The 25,309-nt window shown below is 42.8% G+C and overlaps 3 protein-coding genes and 1 non-coding gene across 8 annotated transcripts; all 4 read right to left on the bottom strand.

Annotated features, from left to right (window-relative positions):
• Positions 1-83: 83 nt before the first annotated feature.
• kri1 (KRI1 homolog) lies at positions 84-4,522 on the bottom strand. The gene is made up of 18 exons (XM_085933918.1): positions 4,307-4,522; positions 4,108-4,184; positions 3,934-4,033; positions 3,763-3,862; positions 3,604-3,661; positions 3,478-3,527; positions 3,253-3,358; positions 3,084-3,161; positions 2,757-2,875; positions 2,414-2,642; positions 2,169-2,339; positions 1,916-1,991; positions 1,698-1,804; positions 1,477-1,636; positions 1,281-1,411; positions 955-1,019; positions 781-876; positions 84-693 (listed from the first exon to the last, which is right to left on the bottom strand). Exons 1-18 carry the CDS (start codon positions 4,389-4,391, stop codon positions 192-194), a joined length of 2,310 nt encoding a protein of 769 aa, XP_085790044.1. The 5' UTR covers positions 4,392-4,522; the 3' UTR covers positions 84-191.
• LOC147044626 (Z30 small nucleolar RNA) lies at positions 1,089-1,186 on the bottom strand. Its single transcript, XR_015068582.1, has one exon. It is a non-coding gene; the product is annotated as a Z30 small nucleolar RNA (small nucleolar RNA).
• Positions 4,523-6,223: 1,701 nt separating the features above from the next.
• On the bottom strand, positions 6,224-13,343 carry ldlra (low density lipoprotein receptor a). Of its 2 annotated transcripts, XM_085933671.1 has the most exons (18): positions 13,181-13,343; positions 11,332-11,454; positions 11,121-11,243; positions 10,669-11,049; positions 10,473-10,595; positions 10,279-10,401; positions 10,095-10,214; positions 9,887-10,012; positions 9,633-9,804; positions 9,311-9,538; positions 9,119-9,237; positions 8,899-9,038; positions 8,661-8,802; positions 8,385-8,528; positions 8,059-8,292; positions 7,900-7,980; positions 7,661-7,824; positions 6,224-7,544 (listed from the first exon to the last, which is right to left on the bottom strand). In XM_085933671.1, the coding sequence occupies exons 1-18, from the start codon at positions 13,233-13,235 to the stop codon at positions 7,488-7,490; spliced, it is 2,655 nt and encodes an 884-aa protein (XP_085789797.1). In that variant the 5' UTR covers positions 13,236-13,343; the 3' UTR covers positions 6,224-7,487. The 2 variants fall into 2 exon arrangements, with proteins under 2 accessions (XP_085789797.1, XP_085789796.1); XM_085933670.1 differs by having other exon boundaries at positions 11,332-13,328.
• Positions 13,344-14,414: 1,071 nt separating this feature from the next.
• On the bottom strand, positions 14,415-25,153 carry smarca4a (SWI/SNF related BAF chromatin remodeling complex subunit ATPase 4a). 4 transcript variants are annotated; one of them, XM_085933361.1, is made up of 34 exons: positions 25,006-25,153; positions 23,622-23,889; positions 23,301-23,433; positions 22,544-22,996; positions 22,371-22,469; positions 22,045-22,300; positions 21,792-21,918; positions 21,534-21,707; positions 21,267-21,440; positions 20,998-21,165; positions 20,865-20,915; positions 20,580-20,710; positions 20,409-20,472; positions 20,211-20,320; positions 19,965-20,112; positions 19,712-19,875; positions 19,539-19,605; positions 19,297-19,407; positions 18,978-19,220; positions 18,747-18,860; positions 18,529-18,636; positions 18,362-18,448; positions 18,212-18,258; positions 17,960-18,126; positions 17,703-17,866; positions 17,278-17,544; positions 16,850-16,927; positions 16,551-16,769; positions 16,210-16,469; positions 15,943-16,051; positions 15,766-15,867; positions 15,457-15,589; positions 15,236-15,375; positions 14,415-15,098 (listed from the first exon to the last, which is right to left on the bottom strand). In XM_085933361.1, the coding sequence occupies exons 2-34, from the start codon at positions 23,841-23,843 to the stop codon at positions 15,066-15,068; spliced, it is 4,923 nt and encodes a 1,640-aa protein (XP_085789487.1). In that variant the 5' UTR covers positions 23,844-23,889; positions 25,006-25,153; the 3' UTR covers positions 14,415-15,065. The 4 variants fall into 4 exon arrangements, with proteins under 4 accessions (XP_085789487.1, XP_085789488.1, XP_085789489.1 ...); XM_085933362.1 differs by having other exon boundaries at positions 15,943-16,048; XM_085933363.1 differs by having other exon boundaries at positions 17,317-17,544.
• Positions 25,154-25,309: the final 156 nt, after the last annotated feature.

Genomic DNA, 25,309 nt, shown 5'->3' with positions numbered 1-25,309 from the left:
GTCGTGTGGCTCAGACATGTTTTGACCACTGGAGACTAAGCTCTAATGTTATTCAATTTTAATTTAAAACAATTCAGAGCAAATAAAGTATGTATAGCACTTTTATTGAAGATTGAATAAAGGTGGAAAATTAAATGACATCTGGTCTATGAAAATGTGCTGCAGTCTAGTATTTAGTGACTCTTACACTATTACGCGGTCTTGTTTTTTTGCTTCTCTTTCTTCTGTTGATCTTTCCGTCTTTCCCTTCCAAGCTGTCTGAAGAACAGTCTCTTGGGATTCAAACCATATGCCTTCAGTCTTTGTTTACTAAACTCCTGATCTCCTATTTTCACTCCGACCGTTCGTTTGCCGCGTCCACCTGATTGCTTTTGCTTCTTCTTGGCCAATTTTGTCTTGGCTACGTCTTTAACGTGAACCTTGTCATCGGCAGCCGCTGGCTGGACTTTCTCCTCGAGTTTGATCTCCTCCTCAGGTTCCTCTACATTAGACCCAAACTGCTCCTCCAATGTGTCCTCTAATTTGATTTTTTTCTTGAGAAACTCCTCCTCTGGTCCCTCCTCGTCCGATGTGTCCATCATTGAGGCTGTGCCGCCGTCCTCGCCTTCTCTGTTGCGTCGTTCAGCATTTTTCACACGGTCGCGTCGTTTCTTTCCCATCGTGGATTTTGCAGTTGACACCTCATTATCGTTTCTGGTGAATCATAGGAGATCAAAATGTAAGAATTTTTTTTTCCCCCCATCAGCCATACGTACATGAACCACACTGTGTACTACTCACTCAGAATACAAAGAAACAAGTATTTCTTTTCTCTTCTTAAAATTCTGTGATTTCAACTTGTAGTTCCTCAAATCATTCATCTCCTCCTGGTCAGATCTAGAAAGGGAAAAAAATAGCTTGAAAATACACTAAATAGTTGTGAATTGCCTGTCACTGTACAGTCTGGCTCAGTACCTGAACATGCAGGTCTTCCTCAGAGAGCACCATCGATTGAGTTCCTTATCCTCAGCGCTCAAGATCTGTGAAATTAAGAGAGCCCATCCTTCAAGTCATATCTAAACATCGATATAGTTAAGACACAATGTGGTCTGCTCAGAGAGAAGATTAAAGTTCATGATCATTCCCTGGTCAGAGCTCTCCCCTGAAGGAGGCAATACCAGATCATGGACAAGGCTCATCATTGCAGCACCATTGTAACAATGCTGTGTCTTCGAAAAAATTTTCAGTGGGCCAGAGTTAATGACAGTGACTTGACACATTGCAAAAGTGTTGATGCGTACCTCATTAGTGGACAGACCAAAGTCATTGGGCAGGACCGGCCTGTAACGAAACCTGCACGGGAGGTCGTCGATGACGTCCTCGTAGTCCAGTTTATAGTATTCATCCAGGTATTGCTCAAAGCTCTTCTCCTCTGAATTATAAAAATGATTCATTTAGACGGATGAAATATTAAAACGGTCCATTTTGTGCACTTACGAGGATCGAATACAGGCTTGCTTTTCGTGACCGCTTCTGCAAATTGAGACTTCTTTCTCTTCTTGCCCATTTGAGGTATATCTTCCTTCTTCATTTTCTTCCTCTCCTTTTTCTTCTTTTTAGACTCACTGTGCTGGCTGGGATCGTAGTCGGCATCCATCTGTTTGAATTCGCGAGACGATGGTCACACCAATTCCGAACCTTGCAAAGAATGAACTTACAATGAAATCCTGGTCGTCACAGTGCGGTGCCGAGGCATCGTAGTCGGCCTCGTCTTCATACGTTTCTTCTCTTTCTTCTCCTGTCCACGTGTCCCAGTTCCAGTGCTCTGTTTGACACAGAGACAACCAAACAACTTCGTATTAAGCCACCCATACACCTAATAACATGGTTAAAAAACTAGACAGGAGCAGCAACTAATAAAAAATTGTAACTTTACCCTCAAGATTATCGTCGTCTTCAAATTGAGGCTTCTCTTCTTCCTGCTCTTTATAGTAATTATCTCCAAAGAATTTCTACAAATACAGAGAAGGTGCATAAACACGCATGAATTTCATCCCATGCCTTAATGTGCAATCCTTGTTGCTGAGGTAAAACCGAAAGGTCGCTTGTGATTGGTCGGTATTACTTTGCGCATACCCGGTTTGAAATTTATGGGTACAAAATTGATTCTGAAATAACTGTGCGCCCACCTGCATGAGCTGGTCATGATGTTTTGGATCAAAGTCTCCATCCAGATCAGCCTGACTAAAAGCCAGCTCGTCATTGCCAGTGAGCGCCTGAAGAGTCTTCAGCTTCTCCGTGATCTCTTTTCGCTTCAAGTTCTTCAGTTGCTTCAGCTGCTCCCGTTTTTGCTGTTTCTCCTGAGAGTTGTGAAAGAAACAGAAAGAATGAGAGGCCCAATAGATGAAATTTTCTAGTGCTCCTTTTTACGTACCATTTTCTTCCTTTCTTTCACTTCCTCCCTTTTGCGTTTCCTGCGATCGTCTTTGGCGCGAACCGAGGTGGCGATGTTACGAGGGTAGCTCTTGATCTGATGAGCATCGGGCTCCTCAAAACGGAAATTATAGCTTCTCTCAAAAAGCTGCTGTTGCTCCAAGAACGTCTCGCCTTCCTCTTCAGAATCCTCGACATCGTCCTGGACCACCTCCTCGTATGTCGGGATCCTTCAAAAAAATAATACGTATATAATAAACAACCCACCACGAGTCTGGCAAGTAAACCACTACATGCAGTGTGTAATAGGAAGACAAATCTGGAGGGAAAAAAAAAAAGAATACCTCTCGCCATCATCATCATCATCATCGTCATCTTTGTAGCGTTTGTTAAGAACGTAGTCTCGGAGGAAACATTCCTTCTCATCCAGTTCTGGATCATTCCAGTAGTCTCGTAGATATTTCTGTCACAACGTTATCATACTAGTTTTGTGAGCTCACAGACTTGGGCGAAAAAAGAGGAATGAACAAATGCAACTTTTATCACAATTTCTAACACCACCAAATGTGAACCTCTGCAAATATTTTCATGTGTACAGTACATGATTTTATATATATATATATATATATATATATATATATATATATATATATATATATCTTTGACCTTACCATGTCCTTCACCTCCTCTGGTCCATCAAAATCAGTCTGCCCTTTCAGCCAATCCAAATAATCCGCTTCCTCTTTGTCCTATAAGTATAAGAACACGTCGAGATCTTTTATTTATTGTGTGTTAAATGTGCATGTGTGATGTTATTAAACGTAAGTAATAAAACCTGACCTTTTCCTCCTGTGTTTTTATCCTCCTAGTTAACAGCTGGGAAACTTCTTCTCCACTACTATTCCTGCCGTCATCATCATCGCTCTCGTGGACTAACTTGCGGAAACTGAAAGAAACGGTTGCAGTCAGGGTTCGTACTTCTGATTTGAGCTATTATCACATGTGGTTGGTTGATTAAAATAAATGTACTTGATTTGTTTAGCATTAAAAATTATTTTTTCGTACCTTTCTTTCAACTGCTTCTGCTCCTGAATGTAGCTGGGGGAAGAGGCCCTCTAAGAAAGAAAAAGAACAATTACAAACTTTTCCAAATTGCTTAACTGCGGTAACTTGGTTCATGACAATACCCACTGCTCGTCTTTCGGCTGCCTCCTCGTCATCACTGTCACTATCCTCGTCGTCATATTTTCTTGAAGAAGAAAAAAAAAAATCAAATGCATTGCATTTGAAAAATGGTGGATAAAAACTTTCCGGACTGCAGATATAAATCACATTTAGTGGGTCACATACCCCTCCTTCTCCAAGATGACTTTACGCTCATAGTCCTTCAGGTACATGGGCTTTACTTTTGACTTTGAAGTTGATGGTTTTACATCATCGTTTGGTGTGTCTAAGAGAAGGACACAAATCATTTAGTCAAAATACGAACATCAAATTTAAAAAGAGATATTGACGAATAACCTGAGTAGAATTTGGTATCTTTCTGATAGATCTTCGGGTCTTTCTTCTTCAAGAGTGACAATGTCCTGTAAAAGTCCCTTTCAACCTCTGGATCCAACTCCTGGAGGATTGAACACAAATAATTACACCGATTTACTTTTGCTAAGAATTTGAAGAGGCGAAAGCGATGCTAACCACTTCACTTTCGTCCGAACTGGATTCGGACGATTCGGAATCATCGTTCACTTCTCGGTCTCCAAATCGATCCTTCACTGCACGGCGACACACAAAATTCAAGTCAAAAACAGAAATAGCCAAGAAATAAATAGCCATCGCTGTCTACGTTGGCACGCGCAACTAATGTTTGAGCCAGCGTTAGCTAACACAAACTTACACTTCTGCAGCTCTTCCTTCTGTCTGTATACGTCATATCTCTTTGCGAATTCTGTGTTGATTCTAAAACCTTCTTCATCAGACATGATACGGTTTGGCTTTAGAACGCGTTTATATTATAAAAGCTGGTGAAACTAGCATCCTAGCACTCGACAAAAGCGTGCAGAGTGTAAAGCATGTGGTTTCCGGTGCACGTACCCGGGTTGTCCTGTAGAGGGCGTACTCATACTGAATATATCTTAATGACGTAGGAAATCAATAATTCCATATTACACAAATCATATTTCACATTTTATTCCTGTAGTACACATACATTTTGGAGAGGTGTAAACCCACCAGAGAGTTATAAAATGTATTAAAGTATATTTTCAACCTATGTAAAATGATTGGAAAACAAATATAAGGATCATTTGTAGCAATCAACACAAACTTAATACCACAAATTTGATGAACAACAAATAGAAAAAAGAAAAGAGAAGAATAAAATCAAATCACACGCAAATATAGATAAAGGTAATGCTGTAACAAGCTATTATTTACATAAGATTCAAATCAATGCAGATGTTATGTTTCTCCTGTTTATCTCAGCCGACAAGGCCAAATGACGTATATGAGTGGTAGGGGCGTCATCACATTACAAAACATATACTAAAAAGGATATTGACGTGGGGGGTATGTGAAACATGATCTTCATTGATCAAACTAACCTTGAGTTAGGTTTGCTCAGAAGACTGGCGTCAAACAAACATCTGGTTACTCAGATTTAATTGACAGCTTTGACCTATTTTCGGGATAAGATGTTCATGTGGACTAAATATTGACGGTCCACAATGACAGTAGGTGAACGGCCTGTGATGAAGCAGAGTGCAAACACAAGTTCAGTATACTCCAAAAACAACCTGATCAAATTGAGGAGCAAAATTTACATCCATCCATTTTCTACAGCGTTTGTTCTCATCATCCTATAGTGATATTGTTCATGTTGCCTGTAACAGGCACATATGGTGTGAAGTGTCATGGCACCCTTTCCCGTTATCAGGCTTCCTACGCTTCCATTCATGCTCAGCCTTGAACTTTGTCCATGACAACAGAAGAGCTGCGTGCTGTCGTCAACCCATATGCATCTGCTGAAAACATAGCCATTACCTTTTACAGATAAATTGATTTTTTTTTTTACCAAGTACAGGAAAGTAGGCCCAGGGGCGGAACTCTCTGGTCACCCCACTGGTCTTCTCAAGTCAAGGATAAGCTTTTGATAAACAAAAGTGACACTGGCTACAGCTATCCAGATCATTACTTGGCAGGTAAAGCAGCTCTCTCCTGTGTTTACCTGTCAGCTCAGATGATTAGAAGCACATATGGCCAAAGACAAACTTCTTACTTTCTGGACCTGGATTAGAAAGAAAAACATTTTTCGCTCCGGCCCCGATGAACTTCTCACACTGTTTGTATTCCAAATAAATGTGATCTCAGAGTGTTGTGGGTTTTCAAGAAGCCACAAAAAAATCCCTTGGGTTTTCATTTGCACTGTGTCGTCTTTACCTTCTAGGAAAAGGTCTATTCTTTTCAAAGAAGCACTCTTGTCCCTCTCCAAATAGAGAGCACAGAAAAACATCACGTTTTCAGTCACGTGTTTGATTTACCCAGCTGTTAAACTGAAATATTCTATTGCACATAAAAAGGGCTGTAGATCAAAACTGTCCCACACATATCTTAAACAATGTGCGTAATGTGGTTCACCATATAAAATGAGGAATTTGAAAACAATTAAGATGAAAACCACCAATGGACATATGCCTTCCAAATGTGCATTCATTTGTGACTTTTAAAAAATGGATTCTATTCAATGATGACCATATGTTAAAGTTTTTTTCATTTGCAAAGTAAAGCAAAAACAAATACAAAAGTCCAGACAGGATTTGTAATAAATAGAGGTATTTATTTATATACAATAAATGCTGACAACAAAGGTTCCAGCACAGATATCATTTCCTAAACACAGAAGAATTATTTACATTTATGAACACCCTATTTACACACACATAACCTTTTGGTTGAAAGTAAAAAAAAAAAAAAAAATACATGTATGTACATCTACACAAAAAATTAAGATTATCTTCCCCCTGTGAACATCATAAAAATCTCTGAGGTGTAACAAGTCATTGATTTTATACAAATTATCTCTTGTACAATAACACCAACATGATCTTTTGAGAAACAATAAAAAGCACCATTCACTCACAATGCAAAGACCAGGAGCTTAAAAAGACTGTGATGTTTTTCTTCTGTTTGGAATTCTGCGATATGTTTTCCTCCTTAGGGGAGGTTATAAATATACAGCCCTACTGGTCACACATGGTTGCATCAAAGCTATTTCGAGGAATGCATTGGTCCTCTTCAGACGCAAGTTGAAATTTAAACAAATGTCTCTGATAAAAAGAACAGAAGATTGGAGCTACATGTGGCTGATGTATTATTCAAGGCACAAACCAGTGTGCAGCATTACTTGAGGTCCTAACTCTCACTGAGTGATTATTTTCCATCAATACTGAGGTGATTGCTGTTATAATAATAATTACACAGAAATCCTTTCAAGCAAGGTAGTTAGCAGTCCCACGCATTTCGGAAACAAAGTACATTAAACATGAAACAATCATAAAAGTCTTGTTTCAAATAAAATGATCTTGTTCCTAATTCAAGAAGAGAGAAAAAATGCCCAAATATCTCGAGAGAAGATAAGTCCATTCATATTTGTGCAGTTCATTATGAAGCCACAAATTGTAACTGAGAGATTTTGATTCATTTCAAGTGGTAACTTTGATCTTATAGTGCAAAACTTGCGTTAATTTAGGAGCTCAAAGGGTCGCTTCAATTTAAATCTTAATAAAACATAATGTGCCAAGCCTGCCATAGTATTCATTAGAAAAAAATCCCCCCCCAAAAAATAACTTCTAGGCTAAGCACATAAGCTAAGCTAAATACGGCTATGCAAAAAATACAAATCTTTGGTTCTACTTTCAGTCAAAATAAAAATTCCCTTTTCTTTCTGTGAAAAACTCCAACTTGCAAGAATGACCAAAATGAATGGAACCTGAATTTCTTCGAGGTTTTGTTGCATGTGCGGATAGAGTGGAATGATAATGCCTCTTGGAATTCCATCTCGTAAGCCACATGAGGTCAAGTTAGTTTTCATTGAATGTTGGGTTGTCCGCCTCTTCATTCAGGCTTACAACTTGTTTCTGTTAAGACAAAATATATCATCAGACATTATTGCGAGCACTTAAATCATAGACAACAAAGCTTAACTGAACTATTAGTAAACTGACTGGACTAGCTATGAGACTAATAGACTTACTCTTGGGTAGGAATACCCATCAGAGCTGTCGTTCCTCCAAATATGCACTTGGTCCTCGGTGGTTTTTTGGTAGACGGGGTTGTCAAAGTGGATCGTGTTGGTGTTTTTGAGCTTGTAGTTCTTCCACAGCAGCACACCGGCCAAAGCCAGCATACAAATGATCACTACACAAACCAGAGTGAAGTTTGGTACAATTGACTAGCATAACAAGATTGGTTTCTGAGACCAAAGTGACTTACCCAAAGGTAGGACAATGTATAAAGTAATTGGGGTGCTGGAGGATGTCGTAGGTAGCACTGCAGAAGAGTCATGGTGAAGGTCTGGAGAATAGATGGACAGAATCAGATAATCGTAACCAGCAATGTTCTATTTAAGCATTTACATGATCAGACCTTTACCTTGAAACGTGACCGAAGTTTGTGTGGTGGTCTGGGCGGCTTTGGGTTTCGTTGGCTGCTGTGAAGTTTTCCAAATTTCGGGTGTGCTGGTTCTGATCAAAGGCCTGGAGGTGCTTGTCACTGGTTTGACTACAAGTCTTGTGCTTGTAATGGGAGCGATGGTGGTGTGAGACTTGGGTGGGATTGTAGGCAACACAGGTTGGTTGGTGGTTGGAATCTGAGGATCCATGGGAGCTGCCACCATTGATAGAATATAATGAACAAAAAGAGTCAGAAAGTGAGTGGAATATAATAATCACATTTAAATTGAGTTAGATCGGACATACCTGGTACACAAGTCCTCATATCACTTGCTAGCATCATGTTATCGGGACAGACGCAGGTATATTGAGGGGGATGTCTTCCAACTTGTGGAGCTCCAAGGCACATGAATTCACAGCCACTATTAAACACCTGACACCAGTCTCTCCCTGCAAAATTAGTCCATGGTCACATAATAAGAGCGATATCTTTAAAAGATTGGTTGTCCAGAAGGCAAGGCTTTCAAATTAGCAGCCAATACTGATGACATGCTAATCATAACAAAGCAAATGTTGACATACCAGCAGGCTGTTTCAGATTATGATACAGAATAATATCTTCTGGAGATGATAAATGCTCTGCCACTGGAATGATGTCTCTGCCAGTCAATCTATTAGCACTGAAGATGGCATTGTTACTGACATCTGTCCAGAACACCTTTTCCTAAAGTGCAAAGAAGAAAAGTTCGTTTTGACAACACTATAGACAATACAAATGTGCATTTTCCGAGAATCAATTTTTAAGGGTGTATTTAAGTACCTCAAACACAGTGATTCCCAACGGGTGGCTGAGCTTATGTTCATCAATAATAATGGTGTGCCGCCCACCACCCTGTGTATCGATACTGGAGAGGGTGTGCAACTTTGAGTCCACCCAGTAGAGCCGCTGGTTCAACAAGTCTAGGAAATGGGAGTAGGTCAGTCAGTAATACTTCAAATAGATACGAGGTAATACAGGGAGACGAGAAGCTTGGCTGTACCGAGTGTGATTCCATTGGGCCACACGATGTTGTCAGTAACCAGAGCGATGCGGTCACCTCCATTCAGACCTCCCTTTTCAATTTTAGCAGGATTCCCCCAGTCAGTCCAGTAAACAAAACTGGCCAGATCATTACACACATAAATCATTGCAATCACAACATTGAAATAAGAAGGGTCAAGATGGTACTTACTTGCTGAAAGGGTCAACCACAATCGCTCGGGGTTTAGATAAGCCTCGGGAAAAGAGAGTCTTCCGACGATAACCGTCAGCGGTTACCACAGAAACGGTGCTGCGAATGCTATCGGTCCAATAGAGGTTGCCATGGATCCAGTCAAAGGCAATACCTTCAGGTGCATCGATGTCATGAGAAATCATTACAGTGTGGTGAGTAGTGTCATCTGCTGAATCCATTTGTGTTCTAGAATCAAAGTGAAAAATGTTTGGAATGGAAGCATATCAACCCCATCATGCCACCGGGTCAAGTGAAATCAAAGAAATAAAATCTTCCTTACCTGTAGATCTTCTTTTGGGAGATATCTGACCAAAAGATTTCTTTGGTGGCCATGTTCATGTCCAGAGCCACGGCGTTCTTGAGACGAGGAATGACTTGCGTGTATTCGCTTTTGTCCAAGGTCATCTTTCTGACTTCATGGCGATTGGTAAAGATAAGGTAAGCGATTGTTCCTACAAGATCATAATGGATGCTTTTGTTATATTCATCTTCAAATTTGTATTCAGAGAGAGATCATGGAGAGCTGATGTTTACCAATGGCTTTGCAGGCTTTGGTTGAGGGGTCAACTTGGTAACCTTCTTCACACTCGCATTTGTAACTGCCCATCTGGTTAACGCAGATCTGACTGCAGGTGTCTGGATCGGCGCACTCATCGATATCTGATGAAAAAATGACGATCGCATGAAATCCAGGTTTTGACCATCGATGTCCGGATGTGATTGGAGGAAATCCAATTTTTACCTTCACAGTGATTTGAACTAGCCAGTCGATATCCAGTGGGACAAAGACACTCAAAACCGATTTTAAGGTTCTTGCAGATATGAGAGCAGCCGCCGTTGTTAAAGAGACATTCGTTGAGGCCTGAAGATACATTTTTAGAATGAGGACATAATGGGTTGACATCTTCAACAATCTCAATCCTCACCACATTCCCTCAGAGGTTCATCTGACCAATCCCTGCAATCACGCTCCTTGTTGCAGACCTTATCCATGCTGATACACTCGCCGCTGTGACACTTAAATCGGGTCGTGCCGTCACATTCGGTTGCTGTAAAGAAAATCATGTCAGCAAAAGGGGAGCAAAAGCTTAATCAAAGTGGGGGGGGGTTAACTTCATACCATTGACACAGCCTTTTTCATCACTCATGTCCCTGCAGTCATAGCGATGGTTGCATTGGTAGCTTCCTTGAATGCAAGCGCCATCATCACATTGAAATTCATCAGGGCGGCAGGTGGGACGGACTAGAGGGATGCAATCCAACAGACATTTTGTTCATATCCCATTTCGGAAAAAGAAGGCACAGCAAACACATACCACAGTCGGCTTCATCGGATCGATCGAGGCAGTCGGCTCCTCCGTCGCACCTCCAGTTTCGGTGAATGCACTCCCCACTCCCGCAGCGAAATTCCAGGGAAGAGCATCGGTGAATCGGCAAAGGGGAATGTCCCGCCGTATCGCAGTTCTGCTGCCACTCGTCCGAGCCGTCCGCACAGTCTATATCGCCGTCGCAGGCCCACATACGTGGAATGCAAACACTGTTGTTGCACTGAAAAGAAGAGCTGCTGCACGTAACCGGCGGACAGGAGGCCTCGTCGCTGCCATCGTCGCAGTCGGCTTCCTCGTCGCACACAAAGGAGGTGGACACGCACTGGCCATTTGTGCAGCGGAATTCTGTGCTTGTGCAGTTTTTGGGCTCTAACAGGAAGGAGACAATGATATATATTAAAATATATATATATAAATAATGCTGAGTGCAGATTCCTCACCACAGTGCTCTTCATCAGCTCCATTCTCACAGTCCGGGTTCCCATCACAGCGCCAAGTGTTTGGTACACACCGGTGAAAGCGACCGGCGCAACTGAAGTCTGTTGCTCGACATGTTTTGGCCACTGGAAGACATATACCCGGTTTGAGATTCTAGAAATCATCACACAGGAGGGAGGAGGGAGTGATGGGACTGGGTTTTTTCATACTTACTGCAAATTTCAGGAAGCTCATCCGTGCCGTCTCCGCAGTCATCCGTGCCGTCACACACCCATCTATCTGTGATGCATCTCCCATTCCCACAAGAGAACTTGTCGCATTTTATCAGTGCACTTGCTGGAAATGGATAGGAACCAAATGACAATTTGTCCACTATTCCCCCCCCCCCCCAAAAAAAAAGACTTTGTTTTGAGATTTTGACTTTCACCGCCATTGACGGCTATAGACGTCAAATATCCATTTTATGCTGGAATGAGTTAATAAGGGTAACAAAATGTAGAACTGCCGAACTGGCATAAATCCGAGTCGGGAAATAAAATCTGGTGAATCTTACATGTCAATACTTGTTTCAACATTACCAAGTCAAAAGAAAAAAGTATCGGTGCAAGAATACTTTCATTATAAGCAGATCGAAATGACAAAAGAATATCGGATTCTAAGATCATGTGTGCTTCCTCAGTCATCTACTGAAAGAAATAGGTTGCCCCACTAACCTCCATCTAAAATGGAGCCACTGAACAAACATTTTATAAAGATGGTGACCTCAGTGAGGATAAATGCTTGGGATAATGAATGGATGGATATAGTCAAATCTCTGAACATGCTTGAATTCGTGCCACGTTCAATGGAAAACGTGACTTGAAAGAATTTGACTCTTTATTGCTATGGATAACTTTCAGAGCTATAAATCACAAGACTAACATCTGGTGGATTTGGCAGTGCTGGAAGTCTCTGTTGTTGCGGGAAAGTCAGGAAGTTTATGTTCTTAAGCATTTTAACAGGAAGTTGTGAATAGTGAAATGTTAGAACATCACAAGACATGTTGCAAAATATTATTTTCAAATATAGGGAGTAAAAGTCAAATAAATGATCAAGTCTTGTAATTGAGTTCACCGTGGTTGCATTTTTATCAATTGAGCTTAAAGGTCAAGAAAGATAACATTGACTCATCGCTGGCGTTATTGACTGGGAATAAAACCAATATTTGGAGAAGAAATGTGCTGCCAAATTTTGTTGTGTTTGATTGATCACTTGGGAGAAAAAAATCTGGCACGCTGTGAACTTTCCTGGTAAGGACATTAAAAACAAATACAGATTTGAAAAATAACACTTGGAGACTGTGTGTCAGTTTGAACACGTTTTACAACCGACTATTTCTCAAAACTGGGTGGGAACAGGTCTGACCAAAACTGAAACTGTCTTTGTATTGGAGGAATTCCATTCATTTGCACACTTTCAAAGTTAGGAAAAAAAAAAGGGGCATGGGGGGGGGGGGGGTTAGGATTGGGGATGGAGCGGGAAGAAACCAACCAATCTTCATGTTGGACAAATACAGTCATCGTGCCTCTAAATATTCCCATGGTGGATTTAAAGAGTTCAACAAAAATCAAGTGGGTCAACTTCCACTTGAAGAATGACCGACTGTCCCTGAATCTGATCGTCTGCAGGATCTGCTGAGTGCCAATAAATTAATAGCAGCTTACAAAGATCATTAAAAAATGTAACTGTTGAAAGATGCCTGCAAAGCATGCAGGCTTAAATGTCAATAATAATAAATGAAGGGAACATGCGAGGCTGGGAATATTTCAGAAAGAGTAGGAATGTTTTGACCTACATTCTGGGAAACGCCGTTTAAACCCCCCCCCCCTCCCTCCCTCCCTTCCGCCGCCCCACAAACCACCATCATCTGGCATCCGGTACAGTCAGAAGAGTGGGCAATTTAAACCCGAACGCAGACCTATATTTATTTGAAACAATCTATATCTTACCAGAAGAGAAATCTGAAATGTGTTAGAATTTGTACACAAAAAAAAAAGAATAGATGGAATGAATGTAAACTTACTTGTTTGATGTTGGGAGTAGATTAGAAATGGCAACAACACATAGAACGGATCCATGGTTTTAACACACAAAGTCGACTTTTTAATGATACTATAAGGTTTCAAAAGAGCAAAGTGATGTGATGTGTGATGCTGCTGACGAAAGAGATGTTTGGCAACAACACGAGACCCATTTCAATGTGGCCCATCGGTGGGTGGGACCATGGGGTCCAGGGGGGCCCCGGTGGTTAGGAAGGCGGGATTTCAAGTGGTGTGATTTGTGAGCAATAGCAAACTCAACAATACGGAGGCGGAGCTCTCTGCCTTGGAGATGATTTTTTACTATGAGTAACTTTAACCCCTTCGCAGAAGGCTCACGTGCGCACGTGGCAACATTGGAGGTTTTTTTTCTGCTTTTTTCTCTGAAAGTTGTATTTTGACCCTTGTGCAATACATTCTTGACATGAGCGCAGCACAGGGGTTTTTATTGTGATTTAAAATCTCTAAAAAAATCATGCTTGGAATAAAAGTTTTGAAAAAAATAAATAAATCTAAAAAAAAAAACAAAAAACCTCACTCATCAAATTGTCAGGGAAGGAAAAAAAGAGCAGATTCAAATCAAATGAGTAAAACACTTTTTTTTTTTTTTTGGAGAAACAATGGACTTTCAATCTTTTCCTCCCCTGACCCTACACGCAAAGGTTTTCTGGTTATTCCGGTATGTTTGCTCCCATGTCAGTCACTTCTAAATGGCCTGTTTACACATGTCGAACAATCCCTTAGCTGCCTTCTTCCCAGAAGATTAATTCAGGTTTTACTTGAAGCATTTTCTCTTAAATTGAAAATTGTGTGGTTTGATCATGCCTTAACTTCTCCAACAAATAGTAAAATAATACTGTTGATTTACTCATTTGAAAACTGCATGTTTGAGATTACTAGTGGGCTGGGAGTGGAGGCTTAGATAGGTTTAATAGCTCAGTGAATATATACTTTGGTCTACTCTCATCACCTTGAACTTGAAAATGATAAGAATGAGGGTTGGAGCGGCAAATGTCAACAAAGAAGTTGGAAGGCAAATAGAATGATGCCAGAATGACAACCACAGCTGTACAAATATATCATGAAAATCTCAATGAAGACAGTAGCAGTAACATGAGCTCAGTGAAATCATGTCATGAATGCCGCTCAGACTAACTGATAATAAAGAGCATACTGTGGTTAGTACGCCACCTAGCGGTCAGAAAAAAAATCAACAGCTTTATTACGAGAAGCCTTTATTTTTTTTTTACTTTTTGGAATCCAGTGACACCGACACGAGAAAATGGTCCCGTCCCTCCCTCCCTCCCTGTTTACATACACAACCTGAGAGGGAAGGGCTGCGGGTGGGCCGTACCATAATCCCGCTTGTAGTCTTAAATTACACAGAGATAATAACAAAGACACATCCAGGTGCAATTCCACAAACGCGTAACATGCATTCAAAAGGGAACACAGTGACTCTTGGTTCACTTCTCAAAAGGATGACAAACTAACATAACTTTAATAATGATAATAAAAAAAAAAATGCTGTCTATGTGGCCCGTGATCAGTCTGTTAAGTCAGGATCTGTCAATTTTCCAATTAAAGAGAAGAAAAAAACAAACAACGCGACACCCCCCCCTCAAATGAGATGCTACTGATCTTAAGAAACCATGTTTAAATATGAAAGTGGATCGTTCATATTCATTATTTGCTTTTAAATCAATGATACAATTTCATGAGAATATAACAGTCTCACTAAAACAAAATCTGATCTAGGTAAAACTAGGCTTTCACACTGAACGTCTTCCTGCTGTACCTCGAGAAAAAGGTCTAAGTTCCAGTCAAGTAGGTCAGTGGGCCATTGGTCCATTTAGGAGTGGTTCAGGTTCAGTCCTCTTCGCTGCCGCTGGCCGAATGCTCCTGAAACAAACGCAAATGTTCAATTTCACTGACGACGAAAAGAAAATGGATTAAAAGAACATCTCGAGACACCGCAAATGGTTGAGAACACACTTCTTGTCAATGGTACGATGAAGTAGTGCATGAACGCGTCTCACCTCTTCCTGTTCATCCTCACTGTCGTCGTCGCTCACCACGGGTTTAGCCCGCACGCCACGGCCCCTCCGCCGCTGTCCTTTCCCGCCACGGTCGCCCTTTTCTTTGCGGCTCAGTTTGATCTTGACCTTCACAGAACGGGCTGGGAGGGGAACACGGCTTGTCGTGACATCTGAATATATTTGTTGACATCGTTTTGTACAAATCATTTTAGGATGCTTACATTCAGACTCAGAACCTTCATCAAGGTCATCGTCCTCTTCCTCGCTCTCTTCTCCTTCGCTGTCTTCCTCCTTCTCAATCTTCTGTCTGACGCTGGTGAATACCGACTGAATCACGATGGAGTCTTCGTAGATCTGAACAGAAAGGTGAAACTGTGAATTTGTGCCTCGAGTGTGATTAACTGTGTTTTCCCATTCAGTAAACACAAGCGTCACTGTTGCCCTCCATCACTTTAGCTGCGGTTTATCTGAGACTTGCTCATAACCTGGTTACACTCCAAAAAAAATTGGAAAAAAAAAAAGACACCAACCAGAGAGCCCTCCAGGTTGAACGTCTGAGCGTTCTGACACAGCAGCATCACGTCCTTCTCCAGGTCGTTCAAGCTGCGGTACTTATGGCTGCGGATCCTCTCCTGATAGACGGAGCAGTACAAGTCAGATATAAACTGGCAGAAGAAAAACAACAACAACAACAACCGAGTACAAACCTTGATCTTCCTGAAGTCTACTGGTTTGCGGATGAGCTCATAATACTCCGGAAGCTCCTTGCGCGAAGGCAGCTGGATGAAGACTTCACTCAATTGTCTTCCATTACTACTGACGTGACGAGAGAATGTGCATCAATTAGTTCAAACAACTTTGCATTGCTAGCCCACTGGCCCAAAAAACTAGAAGATATTTTGGATTCAAGCATATTTTATCCAATGTAGAAATGTTAAGAAGTGTTTGTCAATCCCAAAATGTAATGAACTCACCCGTCCTTGTATTTAATGACAGCATCGACTATCTTCTTCATCTTCTTGGTGAGGGACGGAGGGTTCGGAGAAAGTTTCTCAGCGGGCGGCCGACCGCGTTTCTTTGCTTTCTTCAAGTCGTCGTCCTTATCGCGTCCTCGCCCGCTGCTGGAGCTGGGAGTAGCGGGACCGTCATGGTCGCGGTCTCGCTTGCGCTTTCTGGTTGTCTTTTTGTGGCGCACTTCCTCCTCAATGTCTTCTAGGTTACCCTCTTCTATGGCCTATAGAAAAGAAAAGATTAGCGAGTCAAACGAGAACAAAAGTGCAGCCGTTGTTTGAAATAGCCGCTGTTTGTGACGGACCTTCAACCACTGCTTCTCGGTGAGCGAGTCGCTGTAGTCCACCTCCTTACGCTGGCGGGATCCTCGGCCAAACATCTTCTCCTCCTCTTCTTCGCAGGTAAGCCTCTCGACCTCAGCGTCATCTTTCAAAATCCAACCGGGGAGATCATCCTCCTCCATCAGACGAGGTTTTCTCTTGGGGTTGCGGGCGTCTTCGCGGCGTCGGTCCAGATCCATGCGCTGAATGGGGACAGCAACCCAGATGGTTTAGTGGACTCGGATTATTCAGTGACAAGTTTGAAAAGTGGGCTGAGATTTACCATGAACTGTTCAAACTCCTCTTCGCTTCGGGCGATCATCTGATTGACTGTCTCATCATCAGGCACTTCGTCTTCCTCCTGCGGAGAGATTAGACAGCGGAAGTGAGGCAAGGCAGTTTGTAGACTATTGGGGTAACGCTCTCGAATAGAGACTAACTTTAAGCAAAGGAGAACGCAAATCCTAATCCTATCCTCTTGCCACAGTGATAAAGTGATTATAATTGTCATAAGTAAATAAAAAGGAGAAATGAAGTAAATATCGTTATTATATTCATTATCAGTAAAGAAGCAGAAGAGAGAAAAGGAAGTCTGGATTGATGAAATCCTAAGAAAGAGGAGGAAGAAAAAAATAAAGGAGAGAATGTGGGAACAGCGCACTGGCGGATGTGGGTGGGCGGGCAATGTTGGAATGGTCAGATCACACCCACCCACGTCCCCCGAGTGCGGCAGCCTCCACGAGCCCCGACCTCGTCCTGTTCCTCGTGCTCCAGAATGGCCTGTAAGAAGGCCCGGCGCTCACAGCCTGACGACTTCTGGTCAAACATGCCCGCCTGGATGACTTTCTGGTCCACATTGAGTTTGTACTTGGCTGCCGCCAGGATCTTCTCCTCCACACTGTTGACAGTGCACAGCCGAAGGACGCGGACCTCGTTCTGCTGACCGATACGGTGGGCCCTGTCCTGAGCTTGAAGGTCCTATCAGAGAAATGGAAAATTAGCAGCTCCATGAAAAAGTATTCCGCCACCCCGGCATGTACAAGTGTGATCAAATATATTTTAAAAAAAGACACGCAACTTTAAAACGGCTTTTTTCAAGCACATATCAGGATTGTTCACAACCAAACAAACCTTACCTGATGGGGGTTCCAGTCACTGTCAAAAATCACAACGGTGTCAGCGGACTGGAGGTTGAGACCCAAACCTCCTGCTCGGGTGCTGAGCAGAAACACAAAGTACTCCGAAGCTGGGTCATTGAAGGTTTTCAAGAGCATTCCACGGTCCTCCGCCTTGGTGGTTCCTGTGAGAAAGACATTTAAAAAAATATATATAATATACTATAGAGAAATGGTGGGCCATTTACAACAAGTAAGGAGTTGAGGAGTTCTCTCACCATCTAGACGTAAGTACTTGAAGTTGCGGTAAGCAAAGTAATCCTCCATGATGGTCATGAGTGTGGTCATTTGACAGAAGAGCAACACTTTGTGGTTGGTGGCCCTCAGCTTGGGGAGGATACGATCCAGCAGCTCGAATTTCCCAGAGGAGCGGTACAAGTCGGGACTGGACAGAAGAAGATTATAATCAAAAAATGAGACAGGGTATTTTTAAAGACACACAATGCAAGCCTGGTTTATGCTATACATACCCAGACACTATTCCGCCAGAATAGCCCAGATGCTCAGAGAAAGACTCCTAGGGGGAAAAAAACCCCCACATCACATAACATTAAATCTTCATCTGAAAATTACTCTTAATCTCCCACTAGATTTGAAACCCCCGCCCCCCAAAAGTGTACCTCAATGTGTTGGAACATGTAGGGGTGATTGCAAATTTTTCTGAGCTGCATAATCGTGTTCATCAGAGTCTTTGTGCCACCTTTACCCTGGAGGAAAACAATGGGATGTTGATTGACTTTTTGTTTTTACAAATAACATTTGAGAGTATTTAAAATCACTTATTTACCTTCTTATCTTTCTCTGATCCATCTGTGAGTAAGACCCCCTTTGCTTGCATGTGTCTATACAACACTCTCTGAAGGGCCGACATGTCACATTTGATCACGTACTCCACCTAGCAAACATCAAACACAAAAAAAGGGCCAAGGTTAAATCAGGAAGCTCCCACTTCAGAGTGAAATGTGTTTATGCTCATTTCAAATGTTGTGAAACAGGGAGCCAAACCTTCTCGGGCAGCTGGGCCTCAACCTCCTTTTTGAGCCGGCGTAGTAAGAAGGGCCGCAGCACCTTGTGTAGACGCCGAATAATGAGAATGGTCTCTTCTTCATTGAGGTCAACCTTAGGGAAGGGAGGATGATGAGACTTACTCAAAGCAACCACATCTAGCTTTGGTGGCTATTAAAGTCAACAATAGAACTCAATTAGGATGACACAGTCACTGGTGCTAATGCTTACTTTCTCTCCAGTCATGGCGAACGGGGCGTTGAACCACTGTTCGAAGGTGTTGCAGCTCTTGAAAATGGTGGGCAGGAGGAAGTTAAGCAGGGCCCAGAGCTCAGGTAGCTTGTTTTGCAGAGGAGTTCCTGTGAGCAGCAACCGCCGTGGGGCCAGGTAGTGCGTGTTCAACACCTGGGTCAGCTTACAGTGGTGGTTCTTCATACGATGGCCCTCGTCCACGATCATATACTTCCAACGAAGCTTTTGGAGGAACATTACGGAAATGTAATAAATGTGATTCCACGTTGATGCTTTTGACCTGACAGTGGACACGTACCTTTGCTAGCACCTGCTTATCTTTGATGATGTACTCGTATGTGGTGAGCAGCACATTGAATTTGCCACTGCGCAAGATGGGAACGAATGCACGACGAGCAGCTGGAGAGCCCTGAAAGAAATTTGGAGAAAAATTCCAAATTTTTGCTGTGAAGTCCCCCCCAAAAAAGTGATATTTACACATAGAATATGATTCATGTCAGAATTAGAGCTTGATCTAATCATTGGGGGGGGAAAACTGACCTTGTAGGAAACCTTCACAACAGATGGCGCCCACTTATCAAATTCGTACACCCAGTTTGACAGAGTTCTAAGAAGCAATAGAAAAGTTTGGATTAGAAGCGACTCCTGGACAAATGCTAAGCGTATTCAAATCATTTCAAACGTGCAATAAATCGACGGTTTTGTAGACTTACGAGAGTGGTACGATGATGAGGAAAGGCCCGTTGATGCGCTTGTATTCCATGAGGTAGGTAATCAGGGCAATGGTCTGGATAGTTTTTCCCAGACCCATCTCATCAGCCAGAATACCATTTAAGTTGTTATTGTAAAGTGACACCAGCCACTCTAGCCCTTTGATCTAGATAGAAAAGGAAAGGTTAGGCGTATTCTTTCAATTATTGATTGATTGATTGATTGATTTTTCTCCTCCAACTCTGGATTGCGTACCTGGTATTGTTTTAGCTGACCGTTGATGAGCAGTGAAGACTGCTTGTCCACTTTCTCAGTGACTGCATGAGCCACAGCGTAGTAGGATTGCAGGCCTCGGTTGAAAGCTGCATTTCCGTACTCGTCATCCACATCCTGCTTGGCATGCCTGAGGCAAAAAAAAAAAAAAAAAGTGAGTCACATGGTAGAAACATCTCAAAACCAAATGAAATTATTATAAGAAGGAAATGAAAATAGTGTGCTTACTCGATGATGTGCCGAACATCCACTTCAGACACTTCTTCGCTGTCTGGGTCGGGTATCTTCTTTTTCTCCTCGTTCTGAGCTGCAGAAGCGTGGGGTTTCTCATCCTCGTCCTTCCCACAAAATTGAGAGAAAAGGTCAGGGAGGGCAATATGAAGGAGCTTTCTGCTCTGGTGATGAAGAATAACTTGGGTCACGTACATCTTCTTCCTCCTCCTCTTCAGAGCCGCTGTCTTCGCTGTCTGAACGCGGTGCTACTTCATATCTACAAAAAGCAAAATTACTCAATACACCAATGGAATAGAATAACATTATGACGCAGAATGTATATCAAATGATATCAAAGTGAGACAGCTTTCATATTGTACTGACCCTGGGTTCATTTCAAGCCACGTTTCCAGCTGGCCTGCCTTAGGTGCATCAACCCCTGTGAGGATTTTACCGCTGTCCACATGGATGACCTTCACTGGGAGGTCACTCATTTGACTGGTTTCATCCAATGGCTGAGCGGAAAGACAAAAGTAGCATGATTTACGGTCTTATTTATGCTCTTAGGTGCCAATGACTATGGATTTAAGGGGTTGTCACAAATCAAACAATATGCCATTTAAAAGCAAAACAATTATTGCCATGTTGATCTTTGACGTGTTATCTCACCTCTCCATCAGGTCCAAGACCAGCAGGAGCACCTTCTGTAGGCTCTGGCTTCTGAAATCATTAAAGATACAAAACAATGATGAACACTTCCAACAAAAACATGTCATGTAAATTACTGTGAATATACAGTCACCTTCTTTTTCTTCTTCTTTTTCTTCTCCTTGAGAGCTTGTGCAGCTTTATGAGCTCGCACCAGGTCAGTGAGGTTGGCCACATATTCGTCAGTCTGCTGCAAGAGGTAGGCCAGACGCTTATCTTTCTTCTGGTCGATAAGTTTACGATAGCCCTCCTCATCTTCGGCCTGATGGGTGAAAATATAGCGATGAAGGCGGTTTATGCACTCACTGAAATTCCTTGAAAATGTCTAATGGCATAAAAACATTTTTTGGAGTGACATCTCACCATCAGCCTCCGCATTCGCTCTTTCTCAATGCGCTCGTTCTCCTTCTTCTGCTCACGCTCAGTGTTTGCATGGTAGGTGGCGATGGCTTTGGTGGCCTTCTGGATCTTTGCTGTGATGGATCGATGGTACTCCTTAAAGTCCTTGGCGTGCTGCAGGATGCTGTTGAGGTATTCCTATGGACAATACAAAAGACCAGAAGGTCAATTTTACCCTAAACTTTGTATTCTGTCTCCAATCCCTTAAAAACCTCAAATATAAACGCATACCTGGTGTTTCTGTCGACGTTTCCGTTCTTGTTCAATCTTCTGTTGTTTTTCAAGCTTCTCCGTGATACGTGCCTCACGTAAAGACTGGCGCTTGCTGCGCTTGTAGGCCTTGGCATTAAGAGCAGTTTCTAGAGCAGTGTCGCGACGCATGCAGACAACCACCTCTTGGCGTAGCTGAAGGAGAAAAAAAAAAAAAAAAGTGAATTTAGCTAGCAGTTGTGTGGAGGTTTGATAAATGTAGTTCATCAGCATGCGTACCTGTCTCTGAAAGTTAAGCAACCTGAGGGCTTTAAGTTCAATGGTCGCTTTGGTACGTAGGTCACCTGCAAGGGAACCAGGTAGGTTCTCCAGTTCCTGAATACGGTGAGCAATACGGGCTTGTAGCCTGCAAAAAAAAAAAAAGGATCATGTACACCTTTTAGAATATCTACTAAGTGCAACCAAAACAGTGAACGTGATAACGACTCGTAGCAAGATGACATTCAATTGAGAGGAGACCAATTGTTCTCACCTGTACTCCCTCTCCTGGAGGATTTCCACTGGGTCCAGCCCTCTGGGTTTTTGGATCGGGGTAATGCGATTCTGTTTCTGGTGAAGCATCATGGGAGGGGGCTGTGCAGGCTGACCAGGAGACTGCGTCTGAGGGGGCATTACTGGTGAAGCAGCAGGTGGCACAGAGGGAGGAGCAGGAGATGGTCTGCCGGTAGGCTGAGGAGGAATCAGCTTCTGAGGAGGATTGGATGGTGCAGCCGCATTCACCATTGGTCCTATGGGAAGAGAGACTAGTTGTGAAATCACAGTATCTAGCGTTTGGGTCAGAATTGAGACAAACGGTACCTTCAGGCCATGATTTAGGAGGTCCGTTGGCAGGCTGGCCTTGCATGCCTGGGGGAACTCCTGCTGGTCCAGGGGGTGGCATATTGGGACCAACCATGCCTGAAAGCAAAATAGTTTTTTTTTTTTTTATATATTTCAACATTTCATCTCTCGATCCCCTTTCCTTTGCTTACCATGAGGTCTGTTGTAGTTGGCCTGAGCTGGTCCTGGCCCTGGTGCGCCTACAGGACCGGCAGAGGTGGGCATGTTGGGCATGGGTTGCTGTTGCATCCCTGGCATGGGCCTCTTCCCTTGCACGGCCATCTGCAGGTGATCTGGTAAGGGCTGACTGCGTGCCAGCATCTTGTAGGCCATAATTTGAGCCCTGAGTTGGTGCAACTGGTTCTGGTTGAAAGGCGTGGCTCCTGCTGGGCCCCCTGGTCCACCTACAGCCCCACCCGGTCCACCGGGACCAGGAGGACCTCCGCGGTTCGGCTGACCCATTCCCTGATTTGGGTCACTGCTACCCTCCATTGGGCCAGCCCCGGGACCAGATGGACCACCAGGCATCATGGGGCCAGTCGGAGGACCGTTTGCTGGGACTGGGCTAGGTGCATGCTCCGAACCTCCCAAAGGAGAAGGATAACCTTGGGAGCAAGAATGCAACAATTACATTGACCCTTTTTTTTTTTTTTTGGAACAGCGATTTAATATGTTCAAAAGGTGGCTGATACATCCGGAAGAAAAATGGAAGTCAGCCCTCTGGCTATCTGCTGCCACATTTAAAACAAGAGGAAAAACCGGCTCGATGGGTTGTTGGTGTCTCTCTCTTTGACTCAACTTTGCTTTTACTGTCTGTCTGGTTGAGTGACTTGTTGATTAGAACTATGTTCATGTGTTCAAGGATAAACTTTTAAAATCAAGTGATACAATCTTCTCCAGATTCAATACCTTGGGAATGTTGGTCCATGGGGCTTGGTGGAGGTCCCATCCCACTGTGTCCTCCTGGTCTCATGCCCATGCCCTTCATTTGACTGTAGCGAGGGTCGTCGGGCATGCCCTTCTCATGCATGGCATCCATTGGCTGCATTACAGATAGATCGTTTATACACAATATACTAAAAAGACTGACTCATTTGACTCATGGCTTCTTTAATATATTCTGATCACTGCATCTTAAAAGCTGGGATAATAATAAAATATCAAAGGCTTTTTTGGCTTTATATACAGTCTTGTAATCAAAGAATTGACAATGTAAAATAACGTATGTACTTTGTGCATCTGGTGCATGTTTTCCTGAGGATATCCTGAGGGTCCCTGTGGGGGGTGTGGATGTCCAGATCCAGGTGGTCCTGGACTGGGCCCCATCATACTATGGGCAGACCCTGGGGAAGGACCTGGACTTGGTCCCATCATACCACCTGGAGATAGCCCTGGGCCTGGGGAGGGACCTGGCCGAGGTGTCCCTCCCATTGGGGGGTCAGGAGTGGACATCTCTCAGGGGAGAGTGGGGATGTAAGGCAGCAACAACGAAGGACCCCTATGAAGAATAACAAAATAAAACAGTAACAGTGAGAAAGGTTCACCTTTGATACCCGTTAAAAAATAGTTATATGCCTTCAATAACAACATGGAAGGGTTCCTACACCTTAAGGGAAGTTAATAATCAAAACCTTAGATTACATTTGCAGTGTAAATAGTAAGCTTTAGATTCATCTGCTAAAATGTTCACACACGTCTATATGAGCAAACCAGGAGACAGTTGGCCAACTAAAAATGATTTATTTATTATTATATTTGTGATAATAATTCATCATATTCCAAAGTAACAAGGCGTTTTCATAACGTAGGAAAACCGGGTTATTATTGGATTCATCTCTCCATAGTGTCGAACCCCCTTTAAGAAAGTCAGCTCGGTTAGTCAGCGCAACTAAGCGACAGTTTAGAAGTTAGACCTGGCAAGAGATAAATCCACACTTTTAACAATCAAGTAGAGCAATGTCTTTACGTAAACACTTTCAATCGTTAAAGTAGATATTACTCTCAAATTTATTGTCATATTTAGCTAGGCTAACGTCTGATGGGCCTAGCTTGTTCCATTGTCAACGTTACTTTGTCTCGGTTCATAGAATTGTTCGTCTAGAACTCTATTTTGAGATCAACTCTTTCAATAATACAACCATTAACGTCACAGAGAAGCGTGCGTTCGAAAATGACATCCTACACTTTAGCATGCGCGGTAAAAACAAAATGAATCATTGAGATAACAACCCAAGTTTATATGATGAAGGGAGCTAACAAGCTAGCGGGTTAGCAGAGTTAGCCTAGCCGGCCATGCTTTTCCAGGCCAATTAGACAGAAAAATCATTTGAAGCGAGCTATTTGTTTGAAATCTACAGCGAGCCAAAGTTTGGCGCATCCCTCGCTGCTTTCGTTGATTGATCCAAAGCGCCTCCCGTACCCTCAACTCTGCTCCGCTCAACACATTTCCAAATATAATTTTCATTCATTGCTCGCAGTCGCGCCGCCGCCGGTTAACTGCGGTGTCCGTCTTTTCTCAAACATACCACGTCCTACAAACACCAATCCATCCTGGAATGATCTTGTCGTTCACAAATGTCACCTCGTCAATCTAACAACATCGAATGAGACTTACACGAACGGTGAACAGCGGTGTTAAAAATCTTGCCGGTCGCAAAGTCTCTTGGTTTTCCTCCCTACGAGAAAACAAAGAGCGACCTACCCCAGTTGTTTTTTTTTTTTTTCCCTCACCCCCTCCTTGCTGAGTAAAATGGAACTGCCTGTACGACTCAACACCGCCCTCCTTCGCTCCCGGTGGGCAACGCATGCGCGAATCGAAGCCGGAATGGGGGGGATGGTATGAATAACCATGACCTCAAACGTTCTTCTTAAATAAAGAAAAGATTAAAAAACAAAAAAATAAATACACATCAAGAACA

Source organism: Syngnathus leptorhynchus, chromosome 16 (assembly GCF_054491065.1).
Source record: "Syngnathus leptorhynchus isolate UIUO chromosome 16, UIUO_Slep, whole genome shotgun sequence".
Taxonomy (NCBI): Eukaryota; Metazoa; Chordata; class Actinopteri; order Syngnathiformes; family Syngnathidae; genus Syngnathus; species Syngnathus leptorhynchus.
Note: the sequence above shows the minus strand (reverse complement) of the source record. Positions and strands in the feature narration are given on the sequence as shown.